This window comes from Telopea speciosissima, chromosome 5, assembly GCF_018873765.1.
Source record: "Telopea speciosissima isolate NSW1024214 ecotype Mountain lineage chromosome 5, Tspe_v1, whole genome shotgun sequence".
NCBI lineage: Eukaryota > Viridiplantae > Streptophyta > Magnoliopsida > Proteales > Proteaceae > Telopea > Telopea speciosissima.
In genome coordinates, this window is record NC_057920.1 from 10,833,231 (window position 1) to 10,856,275 (window position 23,045).

General features: G+C 38.1%; 2 protein-coding genes across 3 annotated transcripts; one reads left to right on the forward strand and one right to left on the reverse strand.

The window, feature by feature from the left end:
- Positions 1 to 694: 694 nt before the first annotated feature.
- On the reverse strand, positions 695 to 21,057 carry LOC122661857 (wall-associated receptor kinase-like 14). 2 transcript variants are annotated; one of them, XR_006332929.1, is made up of 4 exons: positions 20,236 to 21,057; positions 19,598 to 19,675; positions 17,157 to 18,534; positions 695 to 708 (listed from the first exon to the last, which is right to left on the reverse strand). XR_006332929.1 is itself a non-coding variant. In XM_043857367.1 (3 exons), exons 1-3 carry the CDS (start codon positions 20,960 to 20,962, stop codon positions 17,255 to 17,257), a joined length of 2,085 nt encoding a protein of 694 aa, XP_043713302.1. In that variant the 5' UTR covers positions 20,963 to 21,057; the 3' UTR covers positions 17,037 to 17,254. The 2 variants fall into 2 exon arrangements, 1 of the variants encoding a protein (XP_043713302.1); XM_043857367.1 differs by lacking the exon at positions 695 to 708 and having other exon boundaries at positions 17,037 to 18,534.
- LOC122662757 (allene oxide synthase 1, chloroplastic) lies at positions 1,939 to 3,606 on the forward strand. The gene has a single exon (XM_043858478.1). It carries the CDS (start codon positions 1,939 to 1,941, stop codon positions 3,559 to 3,561), a length of 1,623 nt encoding a protein of 540 aa, XP_043714413.1. The 3' UTR covers positions 3,562 to 3,606.
- Positions 21,058 to 23,045: the final 1,988 nt, after the last annotated feature.

Below are 23,045 nucleotides of genomic sequence, written 5' to 3' on the forward strand. Positions count from 1 at the left end.
CAGCCAGTTCTGATTATGCGCCGGTTCCTAAAAATCCCAAAATGACATTGTTAGGTTTGGTTTATTGGTTCCCTAAGTCTAACCGGTTCAGATTGATTTTGACACCTATAAAATAAAAAATTTCCCTCCGAGGACCAAAATTCCCTTTCGATACCCTTTTCTATTTTTTTGCTAGCTCAAAAGAGTTACCCAACCTTTTCAAGCCGTGGAGTGTAAAGACAAACACACACCCTATCTAAGGGTGTCAAACGGTGCGGTTTACATTTTGATAAAGTGAAATCAAAATCGAACCGAATAGAAATCAGTCAAAAGCATAATCGTTTTGCATGCAATCCGGTTTTAGCGGTTTCTATTCGGTTTTCGTTATCCGATTCACAACTGACTTACAGGCGATTTGTGTAGTGTCGTTTTGAGAAACAGTAATGAAAACAATCTCAATTTTCAAGGCCTTTACATTCTCATGTTTCCTTATTCTCTCTCGGTCTATCATATTTCTCATGCCTATGTGATAAAAAAAAAACTTCTCATCTTCACCCACCCTTCTTTTTCTTTCCTATTGTATTTTTTTTTTTTTTTTTTTTTTTCTTCTCCACTATTACATGATAAACAAACTATTTCTTTGAACAAATATAATATATAGTTAACCCATGACATTTTACTTATTTTATGTCTTACCATATGAACTTTCATTTTTATCTTCTAACTAGGCTAATTGATTCCATTACTCAATCATAGGAAACTAATTGATTTCAATTCTAATCATAGGAGTAAATTAGGGGCAATTGGGTGATTGACCTTTGTAATATAGTAAGTATTCTTGTATAAATTAGACACTCTTTATCAATGGACAATTTCAAATCCCATATTCTTGGCTCCTTATGTTTATTATTATGTTTCAAATATGATGTAATAATTATGTTTATTAAATTAATTATTATATTATTAATTAATCCAATTCATGTATGGATTAGTATTCAAGTAAGAGGTATCGGTTTCAATTCGATTTTTTCGGTTTCTTATTCGGTTTAGAACCGTGATTTTACGATGCAGATCAAAACCGATCCAAAAAGAGAACCTATAAAATCAAAATCAGATCATTTTTCTACGATGCAGTTTGATTTGATCTTAAAAAATTGGTTTCGATTCCGATATTCAATTTTGATTCCATTTTGACATCCTTAATCCTGTCCACCCGATGTGAGACTAAACCCCACTGCCTGAGTACAAGCCATATCTTTTTATGGATTTCGATACCAAAATTATGCAGCAAAGACCATGTACACCATATGAGGCCCGTTGTGACACATGGCCTCTGCTGCACCGCATGATGCGCTACAGCACCGTGCTGTAACAGCAGAGGACGTGAGTTGTTCTACAGTTGAGACATCCAAATAATGGACAGAGAGATTAGACCACAGATTAGGTTCACGCACGTGAACCTTGGGAGTTGGGATCTAATCTATGCCCATATAGAATCAAAAGGGCCCGCAGAGGAGACAGTAGATTCCATGTGAGAACAGATCAGGTCCCAAGGATGGACCACATACGTGGACCTTATCAGAGTTCGACGCATAGAAATCCGAGAATCTAGAGCGTCTAAAAAATATGGAAAGTAAAACTCAAAAGATGACGATCAGATATCGCCAATTCGCACACCTTTCACGACTTTCCCCCCCTTTCTTTCAGTCTTTAAAATAAAATTCTCATTTCTGACCTTTCCGTCCAATCCGTCTCCGTCCATTGCCGGGCCTTTCTGGCTGTCCTCGTAGATAAATAGAAGTCATCAAGTGAGAAAGTGGGGAAAGCGAATTGAATTGATTACTTTTGAATCATAAATAATAACATCAGGTACTGTAAAGAAGATTTATAAACAACTCTCCACTCTCCTTTGATCTGATCCATTCCGTTCCATTCCATCACTCAGAAGCAGACCCAAAAATGGCTCTTTCCCTTTCTCTGCAATTCCAGTTGAATGGCCAGAAGGGATCGCCAACAACTCCTCTACCAATCCATCACCATTACCTTCATACACCAATCAATAGACCTATCCCCAACTTACGCTTCTCCGTCCGGCCGATCTCCGCCTCTATCTCCGAGAGACCATCTACGGCTGCCGCTCCTCCTTCTCCACCGTCGTCAACGGCAGTAACCTCCACTCTTCCGATTCGTGAAATCCCTGGAGACTATGGTCTGCCAGTCATCGGTCCCTTGAAAGATCGATCGGACTACTTTTACAACCAAGGACGCGACGAATTCTTCAAGTCTCGTCTCCTGAAGTACCAGTCAACTGTGTTTCGTGCTAACATGCCACCTGGTCCCTTCATCGCTAAAAACCCTAACGTCATCGTTCTCCTCGATGGCAAGAGTTTTCCGGTCCTCTTCGACACTTCTAAGGTCGAGAAGAAAGATCTCTTCACCGGAACCTACATGCCCTCCACCGAATTTACTGGCGGTTACCGAATCCTCTCTTACCTCGACCCTTCTGAGCCCAATCACGCTAAGCTCAAGAAGCTCCTTTTCTTCCTTCTTCAGTCCAGCCGCGACAAGGTCATTCCTGAGTTCCACTCCACCTTCACTAACCTCTTTGAGACTCTCGAGAGCGAGCTCGCCGCCAAGGGTAAAGCCGATTTCGGTACCCCAAACGAAGAGGCCTGCTTCAATTTCCTAGCTCGTGCCTTCTATGGGGTGAATCCGCCCGACACTAAACTCGGCAACGACGGTCCGACTCTGATCGGCAAATGGATTTTGTTTCAGCTTGGCCCTCTTTTCACACTAGGACTACCCCAACCCGCGGAAGACCTACTCCTTCACACTTTCCCTCTCCCTCCAGCCCTCATCAAGGCCGATTACAAAAAGCTCTACGATTTCTTCTACGAAGCATCGGTTTCGATCCTGGACGAAGGGGAGAAAATGGGAATTCAGAGAGAGGAAGCCTGCCATAACCTCATTTTTGCCACTTGCTTTAATTCCTTCGGCGGGATGAAGATCTTGTTCCCCAGCATACTCAAGTTTATCGGCCGCGCAGGCGTGAACATTCATAAACGCTTAGCAGAGGAGATCCGAACGGCCGTCCGATCCAACAATGGGACAGTAACGATGAAGGCGATGGAGCAGATGCCACTGATGAAATCGGTGGTGTACGAAACTCTCCGGATCGAACCTCCTGTTGCTATGCAGTACGGGAAGGCGAAGAAGGATTTGGTGATCGAAAGCCATGACGCAGCTTTCAAGGTGAAGGAAGGGGAGATGCTGTTTGGATTCCAACCATTCGCGACGAAAGACCCAAAGATATTTGATAGAGCGGAAGAGTTCGTGCCGGAGAGGTTTATCGGGGATGAAGGGGAGAAGCTATTGAACCACGTGCTCTGGTCCAACGGGCCTGAAACAGAGAACCCAACTCTGGAAAACAAGCAATGCGCCGGAAAGAACTTCGTGGTGTTGGTGGCGCGGCTGCTTGTGGTGGAGCTTTTCATGCAATATGATTCATTCGAGATTGAGGTTGGGTCTTCACCTTTGGGTTCTTCCGTTAAATTAACTTCGGTTAAGAAGGCCAGTTTCTGATGAACAAATAAGCACCGGCGATGATTCGCCGGCGAGCTTTCTCTTTCTTTCTTTCTTTATAATCTTTTAATCTTATCCCTTATTATTTTCTTCTTTGGGGAGTGGGGTCTGGGGGAGGGGTGGTGACTGTCAAGTCTGCAACTGTCTCTGAAATACAGTATTGGGTTTTTGGGTTATTTTGGGGAATTGGTGACCTTGACTTTCATGTCTCCATTGTAGAATAAAGAAGAAAGAAGAAGATAACTGAGAAAAAAAGTGGAGGTTCATTGAATTGCTGGGCCATGCGATCGTTGTTTTAAATGTCCCCAACAGTGAAGCGTCAGTCGGTCAGTGGCACTGACCTCCCAACAACAAAATTCAGCACCATCGTTATTGTTCTTGGTTACATCATGGAGGGATTCGATTAAGTTTTTTTTTCCCTTTCTTTTGGTTTCTTATCAAGTTCGGTATTTTTGGTTGTTGCGTCTATCAGGTGTTGAGTTCTCAACTTCGATTGAGGTGTCAAGGTCATCGCACTGTATTTTTAGGAATTGGAGAGGATTTTTTTTAGATCAAAGATGGTGTAAGGGATGGTCCCAGGCCCTCCCTAGTAATTAGGAAAGGACGGCAAGCCTCGACTGTTTAATTTTTCTTTTTTTCTTTTAATATATTTTGTTATTTTGTTATTTATCAGACTATTTTCTGGTCCAAATAATCACAAACTGTACTGGGTTTGATGCGAAAGGAATAATCTCATTTTGAATGTGAGTGGTCTCATGTAAATATTTGAGCACTTGGGCATCATTCTCTTAATGGCTAGTTTTTAAGGATGAGTTACTGAGGCTAGGATACACTAGCATTTCTAGTTTATCTTCCTCTTCCAAATCATAGTTGGAAAATCAGGTTTTGACTCGGGTGAGTCACTCAAATCAAGTCAAAAATTGAAAAACCTGATCATGACTCATGTAGACTCGATCAATGTTAAAAATAACTAGACTCGGTATTTATGCCCGAGTCACGAAATTCAATGAGTCCGATTAAAACTCTTTCTATACTAATGGACATTTTGTAAGATTTCAATACAAAGGCTGGATTTTTTGCATAGATAAATGTATAGATTTATCATAATAAATATTATCAATTATTAGTAAGCTAAATGCAATTCCCTTCCCTAAGCATAAAGACCAAAGGTCTTGCCCCAAGGTGGACTGGTTTATATGTTAATGCGTTTTCCCGAAATATGAGTGTATTAATGTATTTATTCACATTTAATAATAAATAGTTAAATACTAATAATGATGCTTTGATTCTTTTTGAGAATGAAATATTTAATGTTTCTCAATTAATTTTTAATAATGAAAAAATTCAAAGGTTATGTCCAATCTCGGTATTATGTATATTATTGGTTATTAAATGTGTTTAACAATTAAAAAAACATGACTCGCCTTAATCAGGTTTGACTCGTCCGAATCACCGGATTTTGAGAAAGGCGAGTCAAGTTGAAAAACTTGATTTTTCCAACTATGCTCCAAACATGAAAATGAGTACCATGGCAACTATTAGTCTCCTTTTAGTAAATTAATGGGCACACAAGAACTTCTAATATCTTTTTTTATTTATATTTTATTAAGAAAAAATTGTTACAGTGTTCTTATGGAGATTCTCTTATTCCCTCCCTAGTCATATAATAGAGCTCGGATCATGTCACTGGATTCCATTGGGTATAGATCAGGTCCCAAGGTCGGATCACGTAGTAGATTTGATTCGTGCTCTATAATAAATAGTGGGACACTGACATTTCTCTCTAGTATTTTGACCATATAGGCCTATGTAGACCCCATATGGATGATACCATTTTCCAACCCTTCACTAGTTGTAATGCGCAAATTTCTTCTTATACTTACCTTTGGGAAAATCATGGCTCTTCAAATAATGAAGAAAATAAATATATAGATTATTTTATTGATCAAATTGTTCAAGTTGATTTTCATAAATTCATTCTAGTTAATTTTTAGGTGGGGCCTACAATAATTGGAAACATGAAAAGTTTACCAAAAAAAAAAAAATGCCTAATCTTTTGCCTTTTTTATTTATTTGTTTATTTAAATATCATGATCAGCTATATGTAGTGATTGGAACAAATCGTGATACCACGCCACCCTTTTGAAGGTGGGATGGACTTTAATTGGATTAGTCAACATCGATTTAAAAAAAAGAAAAAAACCAAAATAAATTGGAAATTATTAAAAGGATTAAGGAGAGAGTGATCTTTGGTGGATTTTTTACTTATATTTCTTGGACAAATTGATGACCCTACGCCACATTTTTTCTTGTATGGCCGTGTATGGTGCACGATCGTGTCTTCAACCGTTGAATGGGAATGAGGAATCATATATTATACATGATCATGTTTATCCAACAGTTGAAAATACGATCGTGCGCATACACGACTGTGTATGAAAACTCTCCCCAAAAAAAAATAGAATCAGCATTTGCTAGCCAGTGGCCTACATCCTTAATATAATTTAGTCCCTCAACTGAAAATTAGTCTCAACTACTGATTCCTTGTTAGAATAGATTTATTCTTTACCGTACGAAATCAAAATATTGTCAATTGTTCCATTATTGCTGGGGTGTTTATCTCAATTATTTAAAATTAGATCTTAATTGATAGCTCTTGCAAAGAAGAGTTTAATGATCTACAGGTCATACCATAACATACCTAAACTAGAGAAATAAATAAAGTTAGGAGTAGCGTTCTCTCTAGGGGAGCATTGGGGTCACATGCGCACAACAGTCAATGAGAGCACAGGCGTTGGCATTTGCATGGGGCTCATCTCCAGGGAGCCCAATGCCCAGGGAGGATCCAACGGTACTGGGTTCATCAGGATGGGTGCTAAGCACACATCCCCACGTGCCCAGCAGCCCAGCGTTGTGAGATGCCTCTCTAGGCACTCCCTGGATGCTGGGGTCCCTGGAGAGGAGCCGAATCCTTGGCATTTAGGGGGGTTACTCGAGATGTATACGGTACAGCTCAACCGCTGGATGCCCCCTGACAGCACCCTGGGTGCACGCCTCCCTAGAGACAAACTAAATTCTTTGATACTTTTAACTTTTAAAGGAGAGCTCTTTAGTGGATGATGATGATCAGTCGCCACTAAAACAAAAGGGACCTTCATGGAATGTCAATTTGGCGACCACGTGCACCACTACGTTTGTTCTCCAACGTACACCATATAAAAAGCTAAGGACATATAAAAAACGCACGTGAATAAAATGACCGTCAACTTTCAAAGAAATTTAGATCTCATTATATAATTCTTGAAACTCCGCCATTGTTTGTTGTCGGTCCCAAGCCCAATAAAGGAGGGATCCAGATCCTCTATTGCGGTTTGTCCGTTTTGTGTTGTGCTGTGCAGATAAAGCAAGGTGCACAATTATCGCCTTACCCCTACTCAGGCAAAGCACTCGGGCAGGGTTCAGACAGTAATTGCACGTCTTGTTGTGTCTGCGCAGCACAGCGCAGGTCGAACAGGCGGCAGTAAAGGATCCAAATTGATAAAAGAAGGAGGGTTAATGTGTCAGGTCGACAGCTGACACCGCAAAGAACCCAGCCAAACAATTTTTGGGAGGAGGATCTCTATCACGTTGCAGGGCTCTTGCACCAGCAATAAGGGTCGGCCAATGAGAGTATCGTGTAAGAGAATCCATCAGGAATGAGATTTTTCATTTCGTATGGATGGGGTAGTCATTTTGCCCTTCATATGCCTAGATGTTGGCACCATGCAACCTGGCATGAGTTTATGTCAACATTCCTCTATGTCAGCAATTGTGCAATGATTCAAATCTGGACCGATTATGTGCGGTAGAATCACAAACATGGTGATCAATCAGCGAAGCATCGATCATGGCCATGAGATTCCAATGGTTAAAATAGGGATTTAAAAATCCGAATCAGGTCGATCTTTGTACAAAAACTAGTGTTATGGATCTACACACTAATTTCAAGGTCGATTTAGACTAATTCCGATCCAATTCCATGTTTTTAGACCCTAGGTTGAAGTGAAATCACACTATGGGCAACATTATGGTTCTATACTACATATCTTTACTGCTCAACTAGAAGAAAGTACATAGATCAATTCTCACACAAGATCTCACATGGAAGAGCATAAAAGAGAGTCTTCTCTGTCAGGGAGTGTGGCCCTCTGCAATAAAAACACAAGTGGAAGCATCAATAGAGATAGTATCTACACTTTTCATGGGGGTGGGGCGATTATTTCACCCATCTCTCCGTCTAGGTATAGGGCACATGCTCGTGGACAAAGTTCATTTTCACAAAAGAAAATTGAAAGATAACCCAAAATCCCTAGAGCCTTTGGCATACTCGTAATGCTTTGCCCTTGTGGTCAATGGTTAAGGAGAAGCTAAAATCTTTTTCTCTCTCATGATTTCAAATATTGGTATTGGATTGATTTACCCTATTGATATCGATGTATACAATCTTCCTATATTGGTGTTGATATCTATATCGACCAATCCTAGAGTCACAAAAATAAGGTCAATCAAGATCAATTAGGGTTGGGCTACAGTTTTGAAAAACCCGGCCCAACCTGGCCCTGTTTCACCCCTAGGTTGTATATATAACCCCCTCATTGTTTGGATTATGACTTATGACTACCCAAAAAAAAAAATTTGTTGGGTTATGAATAAAAGTAGTCAATGTAGAAGACTAATTGTATTTAGAAAAAGGGGGAAGTTTTCATACACGGCCGTGTAAGCATGCACGGTCGTGTCCTCTCTCACAAAGAGTTGGAAAAATCATAAACCCCCACCCATTAATTGATGCCTTGAAACTCCCACCCTCACATACACACCACCGTGTATGAAAACTTTCCCCAAAATAAAATAAAATTCTATTATTTGCTATTAAAGCAAGTAGATATGGACCCGGTTATCCATCCATAGGTCGGCCCCATATGGCTTATCCAACTGGATAAACCCGAATGTATCCGGACAGACAGATTTGACGCATCAGGTAATCCATATTCCAAACAGTATGGATTATTTCATTCATCTGGGTAGCCGGTAGGAGGAGAATACGACGACGACGACAACTTTTTTTTTTGGTTAATTGGGAGCTTTTATATATATAGTTGATAGAAGGGGCGGGGGGGATCGAACCGGGGAGGGGATAAGATACCAGCCAAGAGACTCAAACTCGAGACCTCTTGGTGAGCATGGGCATGAAGCGCACCACGGCTCACCAACTGAGCTAAGCAATTGTTGGTACGACGACAACTTTTTAGATTCTTAGGATTGCTTTGTTTTGCCAAGATTTCTACTACAAAAGTTCCTTCTTGACGGGATGAGCTTTTAGCTCAATGGCAGGCAGGGTTTTAATAATCAGTATCGGTATTGGTATCTGTAGAGCGATATTGGTTTTTGGCGATATCGATTCGGATAGGTTGTTTTGGTCTAAATCGGGTTTTTTTCATCAAAAATTTTTCTTTAAATTTTTTTTATCCCTGTTTGTATCGATCCATCAATACAGGATCGATCGAGATCAATACCGATATAAATCGATCATATCGGTCGATCTGATACTGATACCTCAAACCATGGTGGTAGGCGACAGTTGAGTCTAGTGTAAATCTAGGTAAGGGTTTCTATCCGTTTTGTTTCGATTATTCAGCTTGATTTTATGTGGGTTCAAGATATAAAATATAGAAATCAAGATTGAACTTAGAATAAGAACATGTTTCAAAACAAAAAAATCAAACCAATTCGATTTGGTTTTAATTTGGTTTCATATTCAATTTAGGTCATATTTAAATCCTTATTTGTCAGGGTTCATAGTCCACCAAACTTTTCTGAACATTCCTCGACCAAAAAATTAAAAAAAACTTTTCTGAACATTAAAAGGAAATAGAATATATCATCATCATTTGATTGAAATATTAAATAAAAAAAACAATTATACCCGATTCCTTATTTGGTTTGAATATAGATAATTTGATTTGGTTCAACGATTTTAATCATGAAATTAAAAACCGAATCGACTTAAAGATAGATTCCAACTTTAGAAAATAAAATCAAACCGTTTTATTTCTGTTTTAAACAGTCATTTTGGTTTCGATTCTAAATTGACACCCTTAAGTTCTAGAAAGGTTGAGACTTCAACCCTCCTAGACCCCAACCTTCTTAAAATAGTAGTAATATAGTAATCTAGTAATAAGTGTGGCCCAATAGGTCCTTGTCTAGCCCAATTGGGCCCTAACATTCCCATTTTTTTGTTTTTCGGCTGTCTTGCTCTAGCATGAAAGTAGCAAGAAGAGGCAAGCTAAAGTTGTCATAGAATATCCATCCAATTATGGAAGCTTCAATATTGTATAAAGGACCTCATGCGTGATCTACTCTTACCAACATAATCAACAAAATTTCTTTCATATTTAGGTGTTTTTTCGTGATCCAAAAGAATAAACGGGTCTAGCTTTCCAAACCCAATGTAATGTTTGATATGCATTTTCGAAATAAATTTTGGGTTGAGTAGAACACATTCTGAAGCAAGAAAATAGAGAGAAATCGAGTTTCAAAATGCGTTTTAGACCGAAGACTTAAACCCATAGGTAGGGTGGGGAAGGGGGGAAGAGCTAATCCCAAATTATTATTGTCTATTATTGTAGTTAGTTAATTGCTGTCACAAGATTCACAACTCACAAAAGCTATGGAACTATTTTTTATTAATTCAATAATTAAAATCATTGTAGCTTATTTTGTCATCTTGTACCATGTGACATTTTTAATTTAATTTTCAAAGAAAAGCATGTGCAATTATAACACAAAGAAAATGATGAGCAACGAAGCATGACTCCTTAACAACTACAATTTTTTATTTGTTTTTGGTAAAAAACAGCTACAACTTGAGATCTTATAAAGATATTGTAAAGAATATATGTTTGATCAAAGAGTAATAATAAATATTGTTATATTGGATATGCTTGGACCAAAGATTTCATTTGATGGGGGCATAGTTTTGTAATAAAGAATTGAAATTAGTCAGAACCTATCTGGATCTGGGTTCTGTGTTTTTAAATCCTAGTTGGAGTGAAACCATACTACGAGCAACATTATGGTTTCACACTATGGCAGTGTTTGGTATGCATTTTAAGTCGATTTTACATTCTCGAATAATAAAAATAGTTATTTTTATCGTTTGAGAATGTGAAATCAACCTAGAATACATACTAAACACAACATATGGTTCAATACTCTCTAATGCACAACCAGATGGAAGCACAAAGGTCAATTCTCACACATGATCTCACTGGGAAGAACATAAATTAGATAATTAGTAAAAAAATAAACCAAACTCTCTCTCTCTCTCTCTCTCTCTCTCTCTTGTGTCTCTCTACCTGATGTGTTGTGTGTGACCCCTTATTGTTGGGGTTTGAAAAAGAGATAAAAGTGTGGGAATGAGTATGCTAGCGGTATACTGTAAACTAATACTCTATGTGTCTCTCTCTCTTCCTCCCTTTGAGGGATAAGAGAGTCATTTCAAAGGGAAGAGGAGAGAGATAGACACAAAGGGTGCTAGCTTATGGTATTGTACTGCTAGCATACCCTTCCCTCTCCCGAAATATATTTAGAAGATTAAAAGCTCACTTGCTATTAAAGGAAGTAGATATGGGCCAAGTTATTCATTCATGGGTCGGCCCATATGGCTCATCCAACTTGATAAATCCAATTGTATTGGGCCGACAAATATGACCCATCAGGTAATCCATATTCCAAACAGTTTGAATTATTTTATTTTATTTTTTATTTTTTATTTTTTGGTGCAGAGTTTGAATTATTTGATTCATCTGGATAGCCCCATACGTGACAGAAAAAAGGAGAGAATACAATAGTTTTCTAGATTCTTAGGATTTCTTTGTTTTGTCAAGATATTATACTTCAAAAGAGAGCAAGACAGCAAGGGCCTACTGGGCCTTACTTATTGCTCCATTACTGTACTATATTACTATTTCAAGAAAGTGGAAGGGGGGAATCTTTATCTCCTCCAGTTCCAGAATTCCTCTAACAATGGGGGCTGAAATGACCACCCTGCTCCTGTCCAAACATTTTGCCTGGGTTGGGTCCACCACCCTATTAGAGGAACTGGGGAATTCGGCCAGGCAGAGAACTGAAGGAGATAATTTTCGGGGGAGGGGGGAGGAGGAGGGTCGACCTCTCGACCTTCCCTAGACTTAGCTTTTAAATTTTAGAAACTTCATTATCATATAAAGGACCTCATCCGTGATCTACTCTATCAACATAATCGATAAAAAAAAATTTAGCAAAAGGTTTCATGTACAGTTAACAACAGTTGCGTAGCGTAATTGGTGAGCTGTGGTGCGCTTCATGCCCATGCTCACCAGGAGCTCTCGAGTTCGAGTCTCCTGGCTGTTACCTTCTCCCTCCCCAGTTCCCTCCCCCTCCTTTAAAGAAAATAAATAAATAAAGGGTTTCATGTACGGTCGTGCATGGTACATGGTCATACTTGAAACCCTTAGGCGGAGATAAGACCCCTTAAAATACCAAAATCCGCTCCTATTTACGAAGTTTTTGATTTGCAAAGGTGGTTATACAAATCCCCTCCCCTCATATTTGGGTGTTTCTTGAAGATACAAAAGAATAAATTGGTTTAGGTTCTCAAACCTAAGACTTTGTTTAGTATGTATTCTCGGAATAAGTTCTGGATCTAAAATACATTCTAAAACGAAAAAATAGAGAAGAATTGGATTTTAGAATACGTTATGAACCTAGAATTTATTTTGAGACTGCATAACAAGCACTACCTAAGATTTAGCGGGATAAATTTGGGAATAGAAATTCTGAAGTAGCATTGTTTATTGAAAAAAAGTTAAGACTAATTCACCAGAAACCAAAAAAAAAAGGTTAGGCAATTGTTTCTTGCAAGAAAAATGGTACACTAATGTTATCTCAAGTTTCAACCCTAATTGAATAGGCTACGTGCAAAATAAAAGTTTAGACACAAAGGGTGCTTACTGTATACCGCTAGCATACCCATCCCTCTCCTGAAGTGTAATTAGAAGACTAAAAGTTTACTTGCTATTAAAGGAAGTAGATATGGGCCAAGTTATTCATTCATGGGTCGACCCATATGGCTCATCCAAACTTGATAAATCCAATCATATTGGGCCGATAGATTTGACCCATAAGGCAATCCATATTCCAAACAGTTGGAGTTCTTTGATTCATCTGGATAGCCCCCATACGTGAGAGGAAAAAAGAGAATACAATAGTTTTTTAGATTCTTAGGATTGGTTTTTTTTTGCCAAGATATTATACTTCAAAAGTTCCTTCTTGCTATCTTGCTTAAGGTGGCACGAAGAGGCTAAGCTGAAGTGGTCAGAGAATATCCATCCACCTTGGAAGAAATCACTATGAGGAATGAAGATATATAGAAGTAAATTTTATTTTCTTTCAATATCCACACTAGGATTACAAGTGTTTAGGGGAAGGTTTCCCCCCCCCCCCCCCTCTTTTTTTTTTGGGTGCTAGGTCCCACACCATGGGTGGACAAGGACTCATTAGGGGCAGAAGGGGCCCACTGGATCACATTTATTACTATTACTACACTATTGTATTACAATTACTATTTCTAGAAAGGGAGGGGGGGGGGTTAGGAGGGTCGAACTCTCGACCTTACTTGGACTTACGCTAGACTCCAACTGCCAAATCTTTTACGATTGGGCTTGAAGCTCATCCCCGGATTGTACCAGCTTTCAAATTTTGCAAGCTTCATTATTGTATAAAGGACCTCATGCGTGATCTACACGGTCATACAGGAAACCCTTTGATGGGGAGGATAAAACACCCCTCAAAAAACCAAAACCCACCCCTATTTACGAAGATTCTGATTACTAAAAGGCTCGTACACAAAATCACTCGCCTCATATTTTGGTGTTTCTTGGTGATCCAAAAGAATAAATTGGTTAGGTTCCCAAACCAAAAACTTTTTTTAGTACGCATTCTCAGAATAAGTTCTGAATCTAATATACATTCTAAAGCGAGAAAATAGAGAAGAATCGGATTTCAGAATGAGTTTTGAACCTAGAATTTATTCCAATATTACATACCAAGCACAACCTAAGATTTTTCTAAATAAATTTGGGAATAGAAGGGTTGAAGTAACATTGTTTAAAAAATAAACAGTTATTCATTAGGAAAGAAAAAAAGTTAAGCAATTGTTTCCTCCATACTCCCCCTGTGTGCCTATATCTGTCATTTGTCATATTTTACGTAAGGGTGTTAATCGGTTTGGTTTCGGTCATTTGGTTCGGTTTCATGCCTTGATGATGTGAACCGAAATCGAACCAAAAATTGATTCAGTTCTGGAAGTGGAAATCCAATCCGAACCTGCTCAGTTCGGTTCCGATTCTAATACGGTTTCAATTCGGTTCTCCAATACAGTTCCATTCTGCTAGGCTGTCAATTGTTGTTGCTTTAATGTGTTCTCAAGAAACTCCATTTGTATAAATAAAATGCACACCAAACCTTAAAGGAACCAGAAATATTAATAAATAAATGAGAATCAAGTGAGTTCTCTATTTTCAATATTATCTTTTAGTTTACCCATCAATACAGTAAGAGAAACACATCAAAATTATAGTTGCAAAAGGAAAGGCAACACTATTAAAAAAAAAGTTATAGGGTTTTGAATTTAAGTGTGGTATTCTGTTTGGTTTCGGTTCAAACCAATGCTTTTTGAAGTGAAATCAAAATTGAACCGAACCGAATTAAATGCTCATATACCAAAACCGAAACCAAACCGAATTTATTAGACTTAGTTTTGGGTTCAGTATTCGGTTTCGGTTTAGTTTTGACACCCTTAATTTTGGAGAAGGCTAGGACATTGGTACACCAATGTTATCTTAAGTTTCAACCCTAATTGAATTGACTATGTGTAAAATAAAATTTTATACATGCAAAAAAAATGTATAATTGAATATACAATGGGTATATCATCGATTTTATATTTGAAATTTGGCAAATATCCAATCCAAACTATTCCATACCTATCCAATGGTCATACATAAATAGATTTATAGAAAGCCTTTTGGGTAATACAAAATAAATAAAACAAATTATTTATGATTATGTTATTCATTCTCGTGGCTAAAAACAACACATGACAGAGAAATTTAAGATTTTCAAACTTACATTTATTGTTATTGCATTCAATTTTAGGGTATCAAGCATTGTATATTTTATATTTCAAATATCCAGGGGCAATGAGGTTAATATTTTAATGAGCTTATAGGTTGAGATATTTGGCAAAAAAAATTAATTTGTTGTCATCATATTCCCTGTGGTTTCCCAGAACATAACAAAACTATATGTTTGAAAGGCAAGATAATGTCCTTGTAACATGTGTGATGATAATTATAGCTTACATATCTTTAAATTATAGCATTGAAAAAACATGAGAGAATAATCCTAATTGAAGATTGTTTTTATTTTTTATACCCTTTCTCTGCATTGAAGCTTTGTTTGGGAATTTTAAATGATAGGTTTTCTATAAAAATATTTTCTTCTTTATTTTATCATTAACTCAAAAAAAAAATTTAAAAATAAATCAAATTGCGATATAACATCCTATATTATTTTTCTCGTTATTTTTTATAATAAGAATTACAGAATTTATATTTCGTAGATAAATAGATAAAAAATAAATGATGTTACAAAAAGATAAAAAAAGTAATAAACACAAAGTGGGGGTGTGGGGGAGGGCTATTCTCAAAATATCAATGTCTATTACACTATTATTGTTTATTAGTGTAGTTGCCACATATATTATTCCAACAAAATCATTATAGCTAATTTTGTCACCTCATGATATTTTTATTTATTTTTCAATGAAAACCATGTGCAATTATAATAAAAAGAAAATGATAGGGCAAGAGTAATGGAGCATGACTCTTTGACTCCTTGATGACAAATTTTGATATTTGAACATCATAATGACCCTAAAACAATTTGATGGTAATTCTCATGAATTTGAGATCATTTAAAGATATTGTTAAAAGGACATGTATGACCAAAAGATTGATAATGAATTCTAATGCATGCACACCAAAGATTCCATTTGAAGGTGCATAGATTTGTAACAAAAAAAATTCTCTCATTTTGTCCATCACATAATGGATTGACCATTATCAACAAATTTTTTTTTTTTGGGGGTGGGGGGGGGGGGGGAGAGGAGGAATAGATAAATTCATTTAATAAAAGAGCAGAATTCCAGGAAAAATTTTTGACTGCACATGATAGAGGGGTTTTACAAGGAAATAGGGTGGATGGCTCCACCAGACAAGTAGATATTAGCAATAAAAACATGATATTGCATTGAGAGAATACTTGTGGCTTCAAATTTAGTTTGAATTTCCTTTTCCTGCTTTTGATAGTAAACAGCCTTTATCAACTGTTCTATAGATTATCTATTAGAAGTACTTCGACTTTTCTATCTCACACTCTGTTCCTTCTTAATTTTTCCCTGGCCTAAATTGCCTGGCAGAGAGAATCCAGGCAGTGATGAGGTTTCATGCTTAAAGGCTATGGTGCCTAAACAAGTAAACAACTATGGTGTGTAATGGAAGTAAATCTGATTGCCTAGCTAGGAGCATTTTCGACCTGCACTTTCTGTGAGTGCCTGTGCGGTTGGTTGGTGTCCCTAGATGCATATGTTTAGTTGAATAAGGTGAGGGCTTCATGGTAATCTAAAGAATTCATTGATTTCAAACATTACAATCACTAAGAGCAGAAAATGGTTCTTCTTACTTATATCTGTCTAAAGCTGCACTTTCATGAAGGAAGATTCTTTCATCCAAATCTACACTGCACAAGATCGTGTTTTTAAGAATAATTGGTCATTTCAAAGCTAATGCCTGGATTTCTCTCAATGTTTCCATCCTCGCGTGCAGTTCAAAAGAAGAGACTCCCAAGCACCTACTGTTCTGTAATTTTGTTCAGGCTGTTTGGGAGCTTTCGCAACTGTTATTTTGAGATTCTGGAGGAACTCATAATGCAAGTGAGTGTAGAAAACATTCCTTAGAATTTGGCTTTTGCCAAACTTATGCTCTTCACCAAGTCATCATGGAAGGTGTTGTGCTCAGTTCTTCCATATTGTTGCTAATTTGCTTCATGATGCTTAGGTGACTACCTTGATCCATTGTGGCAGTTCAGTAAAGAGACTGTTGACAGCAGGAAGCTTCTTGAACATAACTCCACCATTACTATTTTGTTCCTAAACAGGAGTTCTCTGCAACAATGTGGCTTATTATGATGTTAAAGCTAATTAGCTGCCTTACGGAGAAAGAGGATGTATTCATTACACTAATATTTGAACAAGTTTTCTGCAAGAGTGCTTTTCCAACCCCCATCCCCCAAAAATAACAGAAAATGAAGAACAGCATGCAGTTTTGAGAGAGAGATTTCAGCAATTCCTCTGTACATTCTTTTTCTATATACCCTTCACTTGTTTAATGCTGGCTTCTACATTGTTTCACTCTATACCCTCCATATTTCAGATAAGAATGGAGGGAGATAATCACAATTTCTAACTAGGATGCACAAATATGAGAGAAAGAGAGAGATTCATAAGGTGTGGTAATGCTGCATGCTGCTATGACACAAAAAAGCAGCTTTTACCTTAGTGTATTACATGAACCAATAAACTGTTGGTAGAAGGGGAGCTCTGTCCACTGGCCCATGGATCCTGCACAGAAACAGGAGAGCTATCCTTCACCTCAATCTGTAATACAGAGTCACCCTTCTGTGGCACTAGCAGTCTCCTACTCCCTGAACGGACCTTTTCAATTCTTACTCCCAGAGACTTTTCACTTCCATTGTGAGGTGATGAGCAAGTGGATGCACTTGACGACTCGACGGAGATGCCCTCTTCGAGAGGGTCCCATCCACTAAGCCTGATGCGCTCTAGCTCAGCAGCAACTTCCATCATAGAAGGCCTCATATCCCTATGAAATGCTAGACATCTGAAAGCCAACTCCGCCATCTTGTGCACAGATGAAAGTGTCCAAGCATCCGTATGTGGCTCAAGGAACGGGTCTATTATCTCATCAATACAACCCTTCCCAATCTTTTCAATAGCAAGTGCAGCCAAATTCACTTCACTGTGAGGCCGAGAGAAGTCCACCACTTTCAAAGCAGTAATAATCTCCACAAGAACAACCCCAAAGCTGTAAACATCACTTTTATCAGAAAGGTGGAAGTTCTGATGGTATTGAGGATCAAGATACCCCGGCGTCCCTTGTGGAGCTGTGGAGATGTGGGAATCCTCTGTCATACCTAGTCTGGAAAGACCAAAGTCAGCTACTTTCGAGTTGAAATTATAGTCTAATAGGATGTTACTGGATTTAATATCCCTGTGGTATATTGGCGGGTAAATGGCGGAGTGGAGATGGGCGATGGCTTGAGCAGTTTCAGTGGCAATGGTGAGGCGAATTGTCCAAGGAAGACCATTGCCTCTCTCCCTCTGTAGATGCTGAGATAGAGTTCCATTTGGCATGTATTCATAAACAAGGATCTGTTCACCTCTCTCTATGCAGCAACCCAAGAGACGGACTAGATTTGGATGGCTAACAGATGAAAGAAGCTTGATTTCGTTCATGACCTGCTCAATACCATCAGTGTCTCGGTGTCTGATCTTTTTAATGGCAACCCACTCTTCATTGTGGAGTTTTCCTGCATAAACTGTTCCATAGGCACCAGTTCCTAGCCTTTGTTTTTCCTCGAAACCATTTGTGGCTTTCTCAATTTCCTTGTATGGATAAAAAGGGATGCTACAGTTCCCCGCAACATCAGAAAGTAAGCGTTTTGTGCTCTTTCGGGTTTTGAGAAAAGTGGACTGTTGTCGGACAAAGTAGCAAATAACAGCTAGACCAGCCATTATACAGGCTCCAGCAACAAGGCCTGAGAAAAGAGATCTTTCATATTTAGGGATGCAAATCATGATAGAAAAATATTTAAGACTAATTTTTTTTTTAAAAAAAAAGGGGAAAGAAAAGGCAGTTGTTTGCTATTTAAGGTACATGCATTGCCTAGACTCTGAACAGATAATTTATGTTTTCTTCTTAGACATGAGTTGTCATATATACATTTCTAAAACAGAGGACAGCAAACTTGAGGGAATCTTGAGATAACTGAACACAATCCAATGTACATACCAGTTTGGCCCATCACAGCTAAAGAAATTGAACACACTCCCCCCCCCCCCCCTCCCTTTCTTGCATACTTATAAATATTTGATGGGAAAAACTGCGATAAATTTACAGCAGACATCTAAGACATGCTAAATGGTCCTCTTTTGTGAGACATTTAAAAACCAGAATACAGAAATGACTCCTCAAAACCAGAGTACAAAAATGACCCCTCAAAATTTGATCTCCAAAGACGGTGAGACATTTAAGGAAGGAATACAAATCGAAGATAATTAGTTAAAAGACCTCAAATGATGCTATTATTCATTGGCCCCGTCTGGAAGAACAAAAAGAAAGCCAATCTGCCTCATAGAACTGAGCAATGCCATCTCAACAAAAACTTGAGAAACTGTGAGACAACTCAAGAAAAGCCAAGTTGACTCAAACAAACAGTCACTGCTAGAGAGTACCATCAGTTAGAATAACTTAATTTACAAAACCTGGAGCCTATTCATTCTAAAATGCTTCTTTATTTGCAAGCTAACCCCAGGGGTAGAGGTGGGTAAGGCATCTGTACAAAACATATCCTCATTTACAAATTCTGAAGGTGCAAGCATATAAGCTGGTGCATTAGCTTCTCTATGTAGTTGAAAACAAAATGTATATCATGGAAGGTGGAGTTCAGAGAGAGGATGTAATCAACATGCCATCTTGTTGTAAAGATTTACTTGCAGGGTTCACAGTACTAGGAAGGAATGCAAGAGTGCCAAGACATTAAGATAGTCTAAATGTAAGTAATCAAATAAATAGCTATTTACTGAAGAAGAAGAATATACCTCCCACCAGAACAGCAACTCTTGTGGTTCCACCACATTGACCAGACATGTACTTCGAAGGGTTGCAATTGGAAGAAACTGTTTCAAGTTTAAAAGAGAAATGGTTAGTAGAGACAAGTGCAATAAACTAAAACTAGTGCAACTTGAATTCCAAGAAACTACTACCCAGATAGGGTAGGTTTAACTTTTCGGTGTGCTTCTTTCTTTTCTTTGGCTGCTCAAGAAATCGTCAGAGACAAACAAACCTAGTAATTAGAAATTTTGCGGAGGAAAGGAAGCTGAAGCTGAAGCTGCCACGAGCTATATTCGCGGCGGACATTATTACATATTTACATTTCTATAGCTTCTACTTGTTCAGACTTCAGACTTGACTTCATAGGCAAACAAAACCCGCAGGAATTCCCATGAGATTTTCAGACTGTTGACAAATCCCTTCTCTCATTCAGTACTTTTGACAAACAGTAACTGTGTGAGTGCCAAAATTCTCCCGTTTCTACTCTATTTCCAAGAGCATTTTCGACTTTTCCAGAGAATAAATGAAATGACCACTACACCCTTTAAGTCCATTCCTTTCATAAAAAAAATAATAAAAAAAAAAAATGGCAGGTGAAAGTGAAATCCGACGACCGGAAAATTACCTTTGCGGCAACCAAGTCCAGCCTTGAAACCATCTCCTTCGAAGCCGTCATTGCAGCGGCACCGGAATCCTGACTTTCCGTTATACGGAGATGTAATTTGAGTACAATTGGCATTCGGAGAACATTGGCTACACTGCCCTTCTAGCCACCACCCCAGCTCGACCGTCTGTAACTGCATCGAAACCGACGAAGTCAAATTCGAATGAACGGCGATCGCTGAGAACAAGAGCCCACAGTTGCTTTGATTCACGTAATCGAAAGTCATGAAACCAGCACTATTGCCTCCTTTCGCTAGGCAGCTTAAATTCTCGTTCTTTGGTTTGCATGTTTTCATGTTAAAATAAGACTCCACCAGCGTTGGAGATATCAAACAACCGGAGAATTGCGGGTGACACTGATACAATAAAAGCTCATTCTTCCATGTCAGCGCGTAGTTCTGACTGAAGAGCTGCTTTAGGTGTTCGATTGAACGGTTGCATTGAACTGGTATTGTGACCACGATACTGTCCGTGATTACGCTCTGTACTGGGAAATCGCCGATGAAGATTTCACCGTCTCCGCTGCAATTTAGACTGATTTGACAACCCTCTGAGAATCCAAAAGGGAAGGGGACTCGATTCCTCGGGTTGTTGCGGCAGGATTGGTTGCAAGATGAGGCGTGAGCAGCTGCTGACGCCAGAACAAATATCACCAAGAGAAGAACGAGATTCCAATTATTTACCATCATCTTCAATTGGAAGTAGATCGAATTGAGGCGATAAAAACTCCGATGTTCTGCCGAAGATCAACCGGAAACAGAGGAATATTCATTTTCCAACTTTTTTTCCTGCTTCTTCAATACAAACATGAACCTATAGCTTCAAGAACAACCCTTTATAGATCAACCAAGAGCGAATACAAGATTTGATCCACACACTCAAGATAAATGAATCCCAAGCTCCCCTGTTTCTCACGTTTAGAAACTCAATTTACTGCAACTAATCATCGACAGAGTAAAAAATGCTATAGGTGATGATGATGTCGTTAAGATGATCGTCGAAATCTTTATTGCCTCTTAGTCCTGATCTCAAAAATATCCAACACTTGGAACTCTGCTAAAGTCTAGTCTTTGCAGTCTTACCTGCCCTTCTCTGCAAATTCTTCAGTGAACTCTGAAATTTCTCTACGAATTACGAGAGAGAAAGACTTGAAATGTACAACGAAACCCAACTGAAAAGGAAAAACCCTTTCAGTCCCTCCTCTCTCTTCTCTCTCTCTCTCACAGTTTCTGAAAAGAGAAAGAATGGAAGCCAATATAAAGTCTGAGTCCAAACGCAAAATACGTATTACGTTAATTACAGAATTTAATACATGAAAAGCTTGCTTACAGAACCCTTAAATAAGATCTTAAGAAAGAACACTCATGATGGTGGGTCCAGGGGTGTTGTAATTAAAAGTTAAATACCCCCACTAGTAAGCACTTGGAAGAGATTGTATTTGTATATATTCCATGAGGGCATTTTCGGTATATAAAAGTTGTGGCGTATTAATTTTTTGGGATAAAATAATGCAATTAATTCCACCAGCGGTTCCTGAGAATGACTCAATTCAATTACTTAATAAGTGCTGCGTTTACCTTTGGTAACATAACTATGTTGCAGGAATAGTTCGCAGTGGGTAAAAATTATTTTTCCAAACAAGACCTTACACCGAGTAAAATTACAACTCTATCCTTTTCCATTTTTAATTAGGTCCAGACGTTCACAGTTGAAACTGTAGACCCTACACGAAAACTGTTACTTTGGAACCTTTATCCCTCCAGATTTGTAGTCAAACTTAATCAAAGAACAAAGGACAAATTATTCAAAATCATAGGGAGAAGAGGCTAAGCCCCTTCTTAGTAAAGGAGACACAAAGAAAGAGGGTGGAAATTGCCACCAAACGCGTGAAGTTCTTCTACGTAAAACCCATGTAGCTAACAGTCACAGATGAGCCTCTTTATTAGAGGTTTTGAAAACAAACAAAAGTGTTGGGCGTAGAAGGTTAGTGTCTTCTCACGATTTTGGGACTAATCGTTCATCCTACACAAGAAAATAAAATCACACCCTCTCTACCTGTAATTTATTAAGCGTTTGATCTGAAAGGCCAACAATTGGCATAAGAGCCAAGATCTTAGGTTTGAGTCACTCAGAAAACGCTGAACCCCATTGTTGGACCTAGAAGGTCAGTGTTTTCTCGCAACTCTATCGCAACAACCGAGAAACAAGGACCACATTTACATCTAGCAGCCATAAAAGATTCAGTCTTTTGTGCAAAAAACAACCCCCTACTTTGGTTAGTTGAATTGAGAAATGTTTATAAACAATAAAATACAAATTTTTTTAAAAGAGTCATACCATACGTATTTAAAAAAGTCTTTTTCTGCATAAAACAACCCCCCTACTTTGGTGAGTTGAATTGAGAAATGTTTATAAACAAAAAAATACAAAAGTTTTTAAAAGAATCATACCATACGTATTTAAGGAAGTCTCTTTGTGCAAAAAACAACCCCCCTACTTTGGTGAGCTGAATTGAGAAATGTTTACAAACAATAAAATACAAATTTTTTTTAAAAGTCATACAAAAGAGTCATACCATGCGTATTCAAGAAAGTCCCTTTGCAGATTTATTATTTTTCTTTTTTTTTCGTTTATGAATTGTTATATTTTTTTTTTGGAAAAAATGAAATGGCGACGCCGGAGTGCAAATTCTAAGAAATATTAATCAACAATACGATACAAAAGTTTCTAAAAAAATCATACCATACATATTTAAGAATGTCCCTTTGCGTA